Source organism: Scyliorhinus torazame, chromosome 13 (assembly GCF_047496885.1).
Source record: "Scyliorhinus torazame isolate Kashiwa2021f chromosome 13, sScyTor2.1, whole genome shotgun sequence".
Lineage (NCBI taxonomy): Eukaryota > Metazoa > Chordata > Chondrichthyes > Carcharhiniformes > Scyliorhinidae > Scyliorhinus > Scyliorhinus torazame.
In genome coordinates this window covers 101758819-101774100 of record NC_092719.1, presented here as the reverse complement: position 1 = coordinate 101774100, position 15282 = coordinate 101758819, and the positions used below count along the sequence as shown (strand labels likewise).

The 15282-nt window shown below is 51.2% G+C and overlaps 1 protein-coding gene across 3 annotated transcripts in view; it reads left to right on the top strand.

Moving 5' to 3' along the window:
- Positions 1–15282, top strand: part of ift122 (intraflagellar transport 122 homolog (Chlamydomonas)) — a 459699-nt gene that overhangs the window by 27419 nt on the left and 416998 nt on the right. For all 3 annotated transcript variants that reach the window (XM_072472002.1, XM_072472003.1, XM_072472001.1), the window contains exon 3: positions 5143–5227. In XM_072472002.1, coding sequence (XP_072328103.1) covers positions 5143–5227 — 85 coding nt within the window. The remainder of the gene's footprint in view (positions 1–5142; positions 5228–15282) is intronic.

Below are 15282 nucleotides of genomic sequence, written 5' to 3'. Positions count from 1 at the left end.
ACATGATGAGGACGTATTGACTCTGCTCAAGGAATCTGCCCACAGACTTGCCTCTTATCTCTCCTCCTAGCTCATCTTCCCATTTGCCCTTTAGTTCCTCTATCTGAGTTATCTCCGACTCCATGAGTTCTTTGTAGATATCCGATACCTTCCCCTCATCCACCCCCGTTCTAGAAACTACCCTGTCCTGTATCTCCTGTGGCGGTAGGAGCGGAAAGGGCGAAACCTGCCTTTGCAAAATACCCCGTACCTGCAGATATCTGAATCCGTTTCCTGCTGGCAATTCAGGGGCGAAATTCTCCCGAAACGGCGCGATGTCCGCCGACTGGTGCCCAAAACGGCGCCAATCAGACGGGCATCGCGCCGCCCCAAAGGTGCGGAATGCTCTGCATCTTTGGGGGCCGAGCCCCAACATTGAGGGGCTAGGCCGACGCTGGAGGAATTTCCGCCCCGCCAGCTGGCGGAAACGGCCTTTGTTGCCCCGCCAGCTGGCACGGAAATGACATCTCGGGGCGGCGCATGTGCGTGAGCGTCAGCGGCCGCTGACAGTTTCCCACGCATGCGCAGTGGAGGGAGTCTCTTCCGTCTCCGCCATGGTGGAGACTGTGGCGGAGGCAGAAGGGAAAGAGTGCCCCCACGGCACAGACCCGCCCGCGAATCGGTTGGCCCCGATCGCGGGCCAGGCCACCGTGGGGGCACCCCCGGGGCCAGATCGCCCCGCGCCCCCCCCCAGGACCCCGGAGCCCGCCCACGCCGCCTTGTCCCGCCGGTAAGGTAGGTGATTTAACTTACGCCGGCGGGACAGGCAATTTATCGGCGGGACTTCGGCCCATCCGGGCCGGAGAATCGAGCGTGGGGCCCGCCAACCGGCGCGGCGCGATTCCCGCCCCCGCCGAATATCCAGTGCTGGCGACTTCGGCAACCGGCGGGGGCGGGATTCACGCCAGCCCCCGGCGATTCTCCGACCCGGCGGGGGGTCGGAGAATGTCACCCCTGATTTCTCCTCTAAATCCTTCAAACAGGGGAAGCTCCCATCTATGAATAAATTTCCCATCCTCTCGATCCCTGCTCTCTGCCACCTCCGAAACCCCCCATCCACCCTTCCCAGTGCAAACCGATGGTTATTACAAATTGGGGCCCAGACCGATGCTCTTTCCTCTCTCATGTGCTTCCTCAACTGCCTCCAGACTCTCAGGGCCGCCACTACCACCGGGCTTGTGGAGTACCGGGCCGGTGAGAATGGCAGAGGTGCAGTCATCAATGCCCCCAGACTTGTGCCTTACACGATGCCGCCTCAGCAACACTTTCGTCACTAGCGGGGCTTTACCAGTCCACACAAAACCCGAAATCACCTTGTTTACCCGTTTTAAAAAAGGCCCTTGGGATAAAGATGAGGAGGCACTGGAAAACCAACAAAAATCTGGGGAGGACTGTCATTTTCACGGTCTGTACCCTCCCCGCCAGTGACCGCGGGGTAAAATTTAGCTTATGTAATGTTCCCATGCCAAATAGCGGAAGCTCCCTCCCATCAATCTAAACGGCAGCTCTCCCAGTCCTCTCTCCTGACCCCTCGTCTGGATTGCGAACGTCTCACTTTTCCCCATATTCAATTTAAACCCCGAAAACTCCCTAACAGGTCGGAAATATACAGGAGCAGCTCAAAGCATTTCATGATAACAGACGTCAGGGCCACCGGTCGGTAGTCGTTGAGGCCCGCTACCTTGTTCTTCTTTGGTACTGGTATTATGGTGGGCTTCTTGAAGCAGGTAGGGACCTCGGAGCGGAGAAGTGAGGTGTTGAAGATATCTGCGAATACACGCCAGCTGCTCAGCACAGGCTCTGAGTGCTCGCCCAGGGATTCCGTCGGGGCCCATCACTTTCTGCAGGTTTACTTTCAAGAAGGCAGCTCTTAGCTACGAGGCTGTAACAGTGGGTATGGGTGTGTCCAAGGCTGTTGTGGCGGATGGCACTGATGTATTGGCTGACTGTTCAAAGCGGGCATAGAACTTACTCAGTTCATCGGGGAGGGATGCTCCAGCCCCAGAGATTCCACCTGGCCTTGCTTTATAGCCTGTGATCTCATGTAAACCCTGCCATAGACGTCTTGCGTTTGTAATGTTGGCCTGGGACTCTAGATTTTTAAAAAACATTTAGAGTACCAATTCATTTTTCCAATTAAGGGGCAATTTAGCGTGGCCAATCCACCTACCCTGCACATCTTTGGGTTATGGTGGTAAAACCCACGCAACACGGGGAAAATGTGCAGCCTCCACTCGGACAGCGACCCAGAGCCGGGATCGAACTTGGGACCTCGGCGCTGTGAGGCAGCAATGCTAACCACTGCGCCACCGTGCTGCCCCTGGGACTCTAGTTTGATGTGGTATTGTCTTTTGGCGTCACTGATGGCTTTCCGTACGTCGTGCCTGGATTTCTTATATAGGTCAGGGCCGTCAGACTTGAATGCCTCCGTCCTGGACTTTAGCAGGGAGTGAACCTTTTGGTTGAGCCAGGGTTTCCGATTGGGGAACACCCGCATTGTCTTCTTTGCTACACAGTCCTCGACACACTTATTGATGAAATCTGTGACGGTGGTTGCGTACTCGTTGAGGTTCGCTGCCGCCGCCTTGAATATGGACCAGTCCACAGACTCCAAGCAATCGCGAAGAGTGTCCTCTGATGCCTCAGACCAGCACTGCACGGTTTTCTTGACTGGTTCAGCACACTTGAGTTGCTGTTTGTAAGCCGGAAGTAGGAGTACCGACTTAGGGTCGGATTTGTCAAAGTGTGGTCAGGGAATGGAGCGGTAGGCACCTTTGTAGCAGTGGTCCAGGGTGTTTGCACCTCTGGTGGGGCAGGAGGTATGTTCATGGAGTTGTATATTCAGTCTGTATCACTGACAATATAGCGATCTTCAGCTCTAACCCTGTATTCAGTCTGTATCATTGACGATATAAATGGGGATCTCCAGCTCTAACTCTGATTCAGTTTGTATCATCAACGATATAGATGGGGATCTCCAGCTCTAAACCTGTATGCAGTCTGTATCATTGACGATATAGATGGGGATCTCCAGCTCTAAACCTGTATTCAGTCTGTATCATTGACGATATAAATAGAAATATCCAGCTCTTTTTTTTAATATACATTTAGAGGACCCAGTTCTATTTTTCCAATTAAAGGCCAATTTAGCGTGGCCAATTAACCTACTCTGCATATCTATTTGGGATGTGGTGGTGAGACCCATGCAGACAGGGAGAATGTGCAAACTCCACATGGACAGTGACCCGGGGCTGGGATCGAACCAGGGTCCCCTTCTCTGTGAGGCAGCAGTGCTAACCACTGCTCACCGTGCTGCCCTGAGATTTCCAGCTCTAACCCTGTATTCAATCTGTATATTGATGATACAGATAGAGATCCCCAACTCTATCCTGTAATTCAGTCTGTATCATTGAGGGTATAGATAGAGATCTGCAGCTCTAATCCCAAATTCAGTTTGTATCATTGACAATCGTGCAAGTGAGATCTCCAGCTCTAACCCTGTATTCAGTCTGTACCATTGACAATAGAGAGAGAGATCTGCAGCTCCAATCCTGTATTCAGTTTGTACCATTGACGATACAGAAAGAGATCTCCAACTCTATCCTGTATTCACTCTGTATCATTGAGGATATAGATAGAGACTGCAGCTCCAATCCTGTATTCAGTTTGTATCATTGACGATACAGAAAGAGATTATCATAGATTATCATAGAATTTACAGTGCAGAAGGAGGCCATTCGGCCCATCGAGTCTGCACCGGCTCTTGGAAAGAGCACCCTACCCAAGGTCAACACCTCCACCCTATCCCCACAACCCAGCAACCCCACCCAACACTAAGGGAAATTCTGGACACTAAGGGCAATTTATCACGGCCAACCCACCTAACCTGCACATCTTTGGACTGTGGGAGGAAACCGGAGCACCCGGAGGAAACCCACGCACACACGGGGAGGACATGCAGACTCCGCACAGACAGTGACTCAAGCCGGAATCGAACCTGGGACCCTGGAGCTGTGAAGCAATTGTGCTATCCACAATGCTACCGTGCTGCCCTTAGATCTCCAACTCTATCCTGTATTCACTCTGTGTCATTGAGGATATAGATCGCGATCTGCAGGTCTAATCCTATATTCAGTCTGTAACATTGACAATAAAGGGAGAGATCTGCAGCTCCAATCCTGTATTTAATCTGAATCGTTGACAGTCTAGGTCGGGATGCAGCTCTAACCTTGTATTCAGTTTGTATCATTGATGGGTCCATACTTTGTTAATACATTTATGTGTCACCGCACTATATATTAATCTACAGAACTCGAGACTGAGCTTCTTGGATGAGGCCAAGTATAGCTTTATTTATGTCAGTTTTAAAGTCTACTGATTTGTCCAACGCAAATACAGATGGTTGAGTTGAATTCAAAATAAATTCAGTTTGTGGCAATTTCTTCAGATCAAAATGCACAATACAAAAATGAAACGAAAGAAAATAGCTGTTTGCAATGCAAAGTAAGAATAGGTTTCAAAGGTTAGGTTAAAGATGAATTCAGAGAGAGCGAGCAAAGGCTTTCTCCTGGTCTCTTAAGGAAATCATAATCTTTTGAGGCTCTGTCCGCTTTCTGACTGTGATTGGGTTAAAATAATTATAATTCATCTAATTGACCGAAATGTCTGTCTACCAAGTTTTAAGAGATAATGTGGCATGGGAGAATTTCTCTATGTTTCCATAATATGGTGTGATCGAACCACCTGTTTCCCACCATGTTTTCTAGAACTGGGATGTTTGCCCAGAATTGATAACAATGAGTCTATTCTGCAACGTGGATAGTTAGTTTGAAAACTGACTTCCTTATCAGATCTTTTCCCATGCTCTGAGCATTCTCTGCTGTCATGGTAATATATGATTTTTAATAGTATAATGTCACTAAATCATTTCTTCCCTTAAACTTTTATTACCTGTAAGAAAAGTAGGTTTCTATCAATCATTGACAATATAGATAGAGATCTCCAGCTCTAAACCTGCATTCAATCTGTATCATTGACGATATAGATGACGATGTAAAGTAAGTCTACAGTTATGATGGAATCAATGCAGTGTTCTTTTTCTAGGTCTATGACACTTCAGATGGAACTCTGATTCAACCACTCAAGGGACACAGGGACACTGTATACTGTGTGGCCTATGCTAAGGATGGTACGTATGTCTGACTACTATTCATTGAAGCTATTTATTGGAGCCTTGTTTTTCATTTGTTAATTTTATTTTTCCCCTCTCATTTTCTCCATCTGCGTTAATGACAATCCCCTTATTCTGTTGTACAATATTCTTCTTAACTATACCCGAGTACATCAGCTCCAATTGGACTCATTCTTTGACAGCTTGTTTTTATCAGGAGTGCTCTCTGTACAGAAATTTGATGTACATATACTAAGCAAACCCTGACTGAATTTGTCTCTGAAAGCTGAGTGTGAATCCACAGGTTTGGTAGTCCTCTGTTGATAAGACCACAAGACCATCAATCCCGCCTGATAAGACCATAAGATATAGGAGACGAATTAGGCCATTTAGCCCATCAGGTAAATGGACCATTCGATCGTGGCTGATATCGCAGAATCACAGAATTATACAGTGCAGAAGAGGCTCTTCGGCCCATCGATCTGCACCGACACATGAAAGGCATCTGACCTGTCTACCTAATTCCATTTGCCTGCACTTTGCCCATAACCTTGAATGTTATGACGTGACAAGTACTCATCCAGGTACTTTTTAAAGGATGTGAGGCCACCACCCTCCCAGGCAATGCATTCCAGACCATCACTACCCTCTGGGTAAAAATGCTTTTCCTCCTAAACCTCCTACTTACCTTGAACTTGTGTCTCCTCGTAACTGACTCTTCTAAATGGAACAGCTGCTCCCTAGCTCCCTAAGAGAAGAAAACACAAAAAAAACTGGTAGGATATTATGCACTAGCTCAACAGTTAACAATATTATTTTTAACACATAAGTAGGCACCTGTTTGTGGGCGGAGGGAAACTGGGGACGTACATATACATTTGGCCGGAGAAACCCTTGCATTAGTTATGTCCAATACAGAGAGGGCAATACGTGAATGGATCTGGTGTTGCTGTTGTTACTTGCTTCTCCTGGACGGTTTTCGCTGCCATTGTCGTCTCGCGTTCACCTCCGCTTCGGCCATTCGTCCCGTCTTTCGCCCATATTTTCCTTGCTCTCTGATCCTGTATTTGCCAAGCTTGTTATCGTTTATCGTGCCCTCATTCCGGCTATCATTCCCTTACCTCCCCCCATCTCTCTGGTTCCCCTCTATTGTTCCCTGTCTCCTCCCTCTTCTCCACCCCCCTCCCCTTCTCCTGTGGTTCGCCTTTCTTTTCTCTTTGGTTTAGCTGCCCCGCCGAACAGGATTCTACGGCGGGCGATCAGGAGGCAGAGGCAAGGGCGTCGACCCTCCTCCCCAGGAATAGATCTGGCTGGTCTGATACCCCGAAGAACGCCACTTTCGGGCATGGCTCCACCCTCATCCTCACCACTTTGGACATTGCCTCGAAGAAGGCTGTCCAGTACCCCGCAAGTCTGGGGCAAGACCAGAACATGTGGGTGTGGTTGGCCGGTCCTCCTTGGCACTGTTCACATCTATCCTCCACCTCCAGGAAGAACCTACTCATACGAGTTCTTGTTAAGTGGGCTCTATGTGCCACTTTTAGTTGCGTCAGGCTGAGCCTTGCACACGTGGAGGTGGAGTTGACCCTATGCTGTGCTTCGCTCCAGAGTCCCCACCCTATTTCAATCCCCAGGTCTTCCTCCCATTTCTTTCTTGTTGCGTCCAGTACGGTGTCGGCCCTTTCTACCAGTCGGTCAGACATGTCGCTACAGATCCCTTTATCTGGGATGCTTGCGTCCAGTAACTCTTCCAGTAATGTCTGTCGTGGCGGTTGTTGGTACGTCCTTGTCTCCTTTTGTAGGAAGTTTTTGAGTTGCAGGTACCTTAGCTCGTTCCCCTTGGCTAGCTGGAATTTCTCTGTCAGTTCGTCCAGTGTTGCGATCGTGCCGTCCGTATATCGGGCCCTGACTGTCAGTGTCCCTCCATCCTTTCCCCACTTTTTAAAGGTGGCGTCAGTCAACGCTGGTGTGAATCCGTGGTTGTTGCAGATGGGAGCTTTGTCCGACATTTTGACCAGACCAAATTGCTGCCGTAGTTGGTTCCAGGACTGGAGGGTGGCTATCACCACCGGGCTGCTGGAGTGTTTTTTGGGTGGGGATGGGAGTGCCGCCGTGGCGAGGGCCCGGAGGGAGGTCCCCTTGCACCACCCCCCATATGAACGCCATTATTAGTTTGTCTAGTGCTTTGAAAAGGCCTTGGGGATGTAGATCGGGATAGATCTAAGTAGGAAGAGGTACCTGGGCAGTACGTTTGTTTTGATCATCTGGACTCACCCCGCGAGGGAGAGTGGGAGTGTGTTCCATCTTTGCAGGTCCTTTTTCACTTCCTCTGTCAGACTGGTGAGGTTCCATTTGTGGATCCCTTTCCAGTCATGGGCTATTTGGATCCCCAGGTAGCGGAATTTGTGTCGGGCTTGTTTAAACGGCAGTCCCCCCTACTTGTTAGTGCTGCCCCCCCTACTTGTGGGTGTACTGGGAAGAACTCTCTTTACTCATGTTGAGTTTGTAGCCCGAGAAGGCGCCAATATGTTTCAGGAGCACGGTGATTCCGTCCATGCTGCTTTGTGTGTCCGAAATGTAGAGGAGCAGGTCATCTGCATAGAGTGAGACTCTGTGCTTTTTGCCGCCCCTTCGGATCCCCCTGCAGCTTTTTGCTGCTCTGAGAGCAATTGCTAATGGCTCGATCGCTAGAGCAACAGCAGCGGGGACTGTGGGCATCCTTGTCTGGTGCCCCTGTGCAGCTGGAAGTATCGGGAGTTGGTGTTGTTGGTCCATACACTCGCCATGGGAGCGTTGTATAGGAGCTTTACCCATGAGGTGAATACTGTTCCAAGTCCAAACCGCTCCAGTACCTCTATGAGGTATTTCCATTCGACCCTGTCGAAGGTCTTTTCTGCATCTAGGGAGATGATCACCTCTGGTATTCTCTCCCCGGAGGGGGTAATTATCACGTTCAGCAGGCGCCTGATTTTTGAGGTTAGCTGTCTACCTTTGACAAAGCCCGTCTGGTCCTCTGCGACCACCTCTGGTACGCAGTCTTCTAGCCATTTGGCTAGGTATTGGCCAGTATTTTGGCATCTGCATTCGGCAGTGAGATGGGTCTGTATGACCCACATTCCGTTGGGTCTTTATCTTTCTTAGGTATCAGCGAGATTGAGGCCTGTGCTAGCGTGGGTGGCAGTGTGCCCCTAGCTAGCGAGTCTGTGAATATCTCTCGCAGGTGCGGGGTCAGTGCTGTCGCAAATGTTTTGTAGAAGTCCGTCGGGGACCCGCCTGCATGGAGCTAATGCTGTCCATGACCTCTCCCAGTGCTAGTGGTGCTTCCAGGCCCTGTTTTCTGCCCTCCCCCACGACTGGCATTCCAGTCCATCAAGGAACTGTTTTATCCTGGACTCCCCCGTTGGAGGCTCTGTGGTGTAAAGCACTTGGTAGAAGGCCTTGAAGGTTTTGTTGATCTTTTCTGGTTCTGTTTCTAGTGTGCCTCTGGTATCCCTGATTTGTGCAATTTCTCTGGTGGCTGCCTGCCTTCTCAGCCGTTGTGCCAACAGGCGGCTGGCTTTGTCTCCGTGTTCGTATAGGGTCCCACGTGCCTGGCGGAGTTGGTGCACTGCTTTCCTGTTGGAGAGCAGATCAAAGTTCCTTTATAGCTCTTTCCTCTCCACCAGAAGCTCTAGGGTCGGGGCCTCGGAGTATTTACGGTCTACCTCCAGTATGGAGTCGACCAGCTGCTGCCTAGCCGCCCTTTCTTCCCTATCTCATCGCGCTTTGAAAGTGATAATTTCCCCTCTTACTATGCCCTTTAGCGCTTCCCAGAACGTGGAGAGAGAGACATCCCCGTTTTGGTTGTTCTCAGTGTACTCTGCTATGGACTGCAATATCTTTTTGTTGAAGGCCTTGTCAACTAGTAGGGTAATGTCCAACATCCATGCGGGGCGTTGGGCCCTGCCCGTCTTCAGCCTCACGTCCATGTAGTGTGGAGCGTGGTGGATGATTAGTCGATGCGTCGCTCTGTTGGGGATTTCTGCCATGGTCTTTTTGATGAAGCTCATGTCGTCCCAGTTGGGCGCGTACACGTTAACTATTACTACTGGTGCCCCATCCAGGGCCCCGCTGACCATGACATACCGTCCCTCTGGGTCCGTAACCGTCTTCGTCGCCCTAAACATCGTCCTCTTGCTGATCAGTATTGCTACCCCCCTGGCTCTCGTCCCATAGCAGGAATGGTAGGTCTGCCCCACCCAGCCCTTTCTTACCCACAGTCGGTCCTACTCTCTGGTGTGTCTCTTGGAGGAAGACTATTTTGGCTTTCATATTTCTTAGATGGGCGAGGACTCTGGATCTTTTCACTGGGTCGTGAGTCCCCTTATGTTCCAGGTGACTATCCTGGTGGGGGGCCTGTCCCCCCGTTCCTGTGGGATTAACCATGCTTACCTTTTGTACGCGCCCCTTTGTTAGGGGGCCGTCCAGGATGGCCGCAATCACTCCATGCTGTCGGATCCCTGCGCTCCTTGGTTTCCCTGTGTCTAGAGGGCACCCAACATGGCTGCCCACTGTGTGTCTGCCACGTGGGTAGTGCCCTGCACTCTGGAGTCTCCCTTCGCCCAGAGACGTATCGGGTGGTTGCTTGCAGCGATTCCTTGTTCCGAGCCCTTGGATGGCACTTTGTAACCTTATTGTCATTCTCCTTCTAGCCTTGTTTTTCCCTCCTTTCCTGTCTCTTCTCCCCACCCCCCCCCCCCCCCCCCCCCCCCACTCCGGTCGCTCCCTTCCCCCCCCTTTTTCCCCACTCTCCCGCAATGTCCTCGTAAACTGTGATGAAGTGTCCTTCCCATTTGCAGGTTCTGTTTTGCCTGGCCCAGCGCAGGATTGTTTCCCTGTCTTGGTACCGGTGCAGTTTAGCTATAACTGCCCTCGGTTGATCCCCGCCTTGGGCTTCGGCCGCAGCGACCGGTGTGCTCTGTCCATTTTTGGTGGGTTGGGGAAAGTTTTCCTCCCCATTAAGTTGCCCAGCATCTCGGCCACGTATGCCGTGGGGTTTCTACCCTTGATCCCCTCTGGTAGGCCCACTATCTTTACATTTTACCTTCCCGAGCGCTTCTCCTGATCGTCCACTCTGCCCTTCAGGCTCCCTGCATTGTGTCCAGTCTCGCCACCTCCTTCTCCAGTGCCGTGATCCGGTCGCTCTTGTCAGTCGCGGCTTTTTCCAGCTCCTTAATGGTCGCCTCTTTGGCTTCCAGTTTCTCCTCTGCTCTGCCCAGGGTGAGCTGCACCTCCGCCAGGGTCATGGCCATTGCTGCCTTCACCGCGGCCTCCATGTCTACTCTAGCCTCTGCCTTGTTTTCCTGCTGATGTTCCCTCAGCGCCTCGGCAAAAGATGCCTTCCAGTTCCCTGGCCCATGGTGAAAATCATCCTGTCTGTCCAGTTCTTTTTGTTGCGGCGAACCTTCCGTTCCGCCGCTTCGTGCGCCGGTTAGCTCGTCTGAGTGGGCTCACCCATGGCCCCTTCTGCTTCTGGTGCCCTTTCTCCCTCTGCTTTGGCTCCATTCTGGCATTTTTAGTTCCCCTTTTCTTTCGCCCTCCCTTCTCCCCTTTAACACTTAAAAAATATTTGGTTTTATTTCAAAATTAAAAAAAATAAATCTTTTTTACAAAAGTTTTTTAAGGGAAGTTCTTTTTTTTCCCTCACTCACCCACACACCGGGTCAGGAGGGTCGAGAGAGAGAGGCTTCTGGTCGGGCCGGGAGTCCTCCTTTGTTCCGCCGCCTGCCTCGTGGTCGCCGCCGGGAGGGGGGTCTTTGCCGCTGGCTCGGTCCACGCTCTGGTCCCCGCTTTTGTCTGGACTGCTGCTCGTCTTGCCCCGCATTCTCCTGCCGTGCGGTGGGGTGGGGGAGGGGGACCGGTGGGGTGGGGTGGGGGAGGGGGGGTTGCGGAGACAGTCCGCCACATCCTTCCTATTACATGGCGACCAAAATTGCACATAGTACTCCAGCTGTGGCCTCACCAAAGTTCTATACAAGTCATTATTATGAGGGAGGAAGTGTTAGAACAAACAAAGAACAAAGAAATGTACAGCACAGGAACAGGCCCTTCGGCCCTCCAAGCCTGTGCCGACCATGCTGCCCAACTAAACTACAATCTTCTACACTTCCTGGGTCCGTATCCCTCTATTCCCATCCTATTCATGTATTTGTCAAGATGCCCCTTAAATGTCACGATCGACCCTGCTTCCACCACCTCCTCCGGCAGCGAGTTCCAGACACCGACTACCCTCTGTGTAAAAAAAACTTGCCTCGTACATCTACTCTAAACCTTGCCCCTCTCACCTTAAACCTATGTCCCCTAGTAATTGACCCCTCTACCCTGGGGAAAAGCCTCTGACTATCCACTCTGTCTATGCCCCTCATAATTTGTAGACCTCTATCAGGTCGCCCCTCAACCTCCGTCGTTCCAGTGAGAACAAACCGAGTTTATTCAACCGCTCCTCATAGCTAATGCCCTCCATACCAGGCAACATTCTGGTAAATCTCTTCTGCACCCTCTCTAAAGCCTCCACATTCTTCTGGTAGTGTGGCGACCAGAATTGAGCACTATACTCCACTATACTAAGGTTCTATACAGCTGCAACATGACTTGCCAATTCTTATACTCAATGCCCCAGCCAATGAAGGCAAGCATGCCGTATGCCTTCTTGACTACCTTCTCCACCTGTGTTGCCCCTTTCAGTGACCTGTGGACCTGTACACCTAGATCTCTCTGACTTTCAATACTCTTGAGGGTTCTACCATTCACTGTATATTCCCTACCTGCATTAGACCTTCCAAAATGCATTACCTCACATTTGTCCGGATTAAACTCCATCTGCCATCTCTCCGCCCAAGTCTCCAAACAATCTAAATCCTGCTGTATCCTCTGACAGTCCTCATCGCTATCCGCAATTCCACTAACCTTTGTGTCGTCTGCAAACTTACTAATCAGACCAGTTACATTTTCCTCAATCATTTATATAGACTACTAACAGCAAAGGTCCCAGCACTAATCCCTGCGGAACACCACTAGTCACAGGCCTCCAATTAGAAAAGCACCCTTCCATTGTCACTCTCTAGCTTCTATGACCTAGCCAGTTTTGTATCCACCATGCCAGCTCACCCCTGATCCCGTGTGACTTCACCTTTTGTACTAGTCTACCATGAGGGACCTTGTCAAAGGCCTTACTGAAGTCCATATAGACAACATCCAATGCCCTACCTGCATCAATCATCTTTGTGACCTCCTCAAAAAACTCTATCAAGTTAGTGAGACACGACCTCTCCTTTACACAACCATGCTCTCACTAATACGTCCATTTGCTTCCAAATGGGAGTAGATCCTGTCTCGAAGAATTCTCTCCAGTAATTTCCCTACCACTGAAGTAAGGCTCACCGGCCTGTAGTTCCCTGGATTATCCTTGCTACCCTTCTTAAACAGAGGAACGACATTGGCTATTCTCCAGTCCTCCGGGACAGTGAGGATAACACAACCGAAAGAAAGCTTGCATAGCAAGACATGAACATGGCAAGTCAATATGATACAAAGCTTTGTACATTAGATTCCTCCCGTACATTTCAGCCTCCCGGGTCATTCATGTGTTTTCTTGCTCAAAGGCCCCCCAGAAAGGGCCCCCCCCAAGAAAGATGTCCCCCCACCCCCTCCCCTGGGTTGCTGCTGCTGCTGTCCGACCTTCCTCTAACGCACCGCGAGATAGTCTAGGAACGGTTGCCACCGCCTGTAGAACCACTGCGCAGACCTCCTGAAGGCAAACTTTATCCTCTCCAACTTGATAAACCCTGCCATATCATTTATCCAGGCCTCCACGCTGGGGGGCTTCGTCTCTTTCCACATTAATAAGATCCTTCGCCGGGCTACTAGGGACGCAAAGGCCAGAATGCCGGCCTCTTTCTCCTCCTGCACTCCCGGCCCGTCCACTACTCCAAATAGTGCTAGGCCCCAGCTTGGCTTGACCCGGACTTTCACCACCTTAGATACTGTTCCCGCAGCGCCCCTCCAGAACCCCTCCAGTGCCGGACATGACCAAAACATATGGACATGGTTCGCCGGACTTCCTGAGCACCTCCCATATCTGTCCTCCACCCCAAAGAACCTACTCAGCCTCGCCCCCGTCATATGTGCTCTGTGAACTACCTTAAACTGTATCAGGCTAAGCCTGGCCCACGAGGAAGAGGAATTGACCCTACTTAGGGCATCAGCCCACAGCCCCTCCTCAATCTCCTCCCCTAGCTCCTCTTCCCATTTACCCTTCAGCTCCTCTACCAAAGCCTCCCCCTCTTCTTTCATCTCCTGGTATATCGGCGACACCTTGCCCTCCCCGACCCATACGCCCAAAATCACCCTGTCTTGAATCCCCTGTGCCGGGAGCAGCGGGAATTCCCTCACCTGCTGCCTCACAAACGCCCTCACTTGCATATACCTGAAAGCATTTCCCGGGGGTAGTCCAAATTTCTCCTCCAGCGCCCCTAAGCTCGCAAACGTCCCGTCGATGAACAGGTCCCCCATTCTTCTAATCCCTGCCCGATGCCAGCTCTGAAACCCCCCGTCCATCCTTCCTGGGACAAACCGATGGTCATCCCTGATCGGGGACCACACCGAGGCTCCCATCGCTCCCCTATGTCGTCTCCACTGCCCCCAGATCTTTAACGTTGCCGCCACCACCGGGCTCGTGGTGTACCCTGTCGGCGAGAGCGGCAGCGGTGCCGTCACCAGTGCCCCCAGGCTCGTTCCTTTGCAGGACGCCATCTCCAACCTCTTCCACGCCGCCCCCTCTCCCTCCATCACCCACTTACGGATCATCGCCACGTTGGCTGCCCAGTAGTAGCCACCCAGATTCGGCAACGCCAACCCTCTATCTCTGCTACGCTCCAGGAAGCCCCTCCTTACCATCGGGGTCTTGCTCGCCCACACAAATCCCATAATGCTCCTGCTTACCCTCGTAAATAAGGCCTTGGTAATCACAATTGGGAGGCATTGGAATACAAAAATAAACTTCGGGAGAACCACCATTTTAATCGACTGTACCCTGCCTGCCAGCGAGAGTGGCAACATGTCCCACCTTTTAAAAAATATATATATTTTATTAAAGTTTTCAAACAGAATTTTTCCACTTTACAAATCAACATAAAAATAACACAATAGCCGATAAATAACATTATTTAAATAAAATAGTGAGCTAACAAAGTGACAACAAAGAAAAAAGTTTTTTAGTGCTCCCCCCCCCCCCCCCCCCCCCCAATCTGGGCTGCTGCCGATCTATTTTCCCTTAACGTGCTGCGAGGTAGTCAAGGAACGGTTGCCACCGCCTGGAGAACCCCATAGCCGATCCTCTCAGCGCAAATTTCATTCATTCCAGTTTTATGAACCCTGCCATATCGTTTATCCAGGCCTCCACGCCGGGGTATTTCGCTTCCTTCCACATAAGTAGGATCCTTCGCCGGGCTATCAGGGACGCAAAGGCCAGAATATCGGCCTCTTTCTCCTCCTGCACTCCCGGCTCTTCCGCTACCCCAAATATAGCTAACCCCCAGCCTGGCTTGACCCGGACCTTCACCACCTTTGAAATCACCTTTGCCACTCCCCTCCAGTACTCATCCAGTGCCGGACACGACCAGAACATGTGTGTGTGTGGCTCGCTGGGCTTCCCAAGCACCTCCCGCACCTGTCCTCCACTCCGAAGAACCTGCTCAGTCTTGCTCCCGTCATATGTGCTCTGTGTAGAACCTTGAATTGTATCAGGCTAAGCCTGGCACACGAGGACGAGGAATTTACCCTACTTAGGGCATCAGCCCACAGCCCCTCCTCAACCTCCTCCCCCAGCTCATCTTCCCATTTTCCCTTCAGCTCCTCTACCAGCGCCTCCCCCTCGCCTCTCATCTCCTGATATATTTCGGACACTTTGCCCTCCCCGACCCACACCTCGGAAATCACTCTATCCTGGATTCCTGTGTCGGGAGCAGCGGAAATTCCCTCACCTGTTGCCTCGTAAACGCCCTCACTTGCATGTATCTAAAGATATTCCCTGGGGG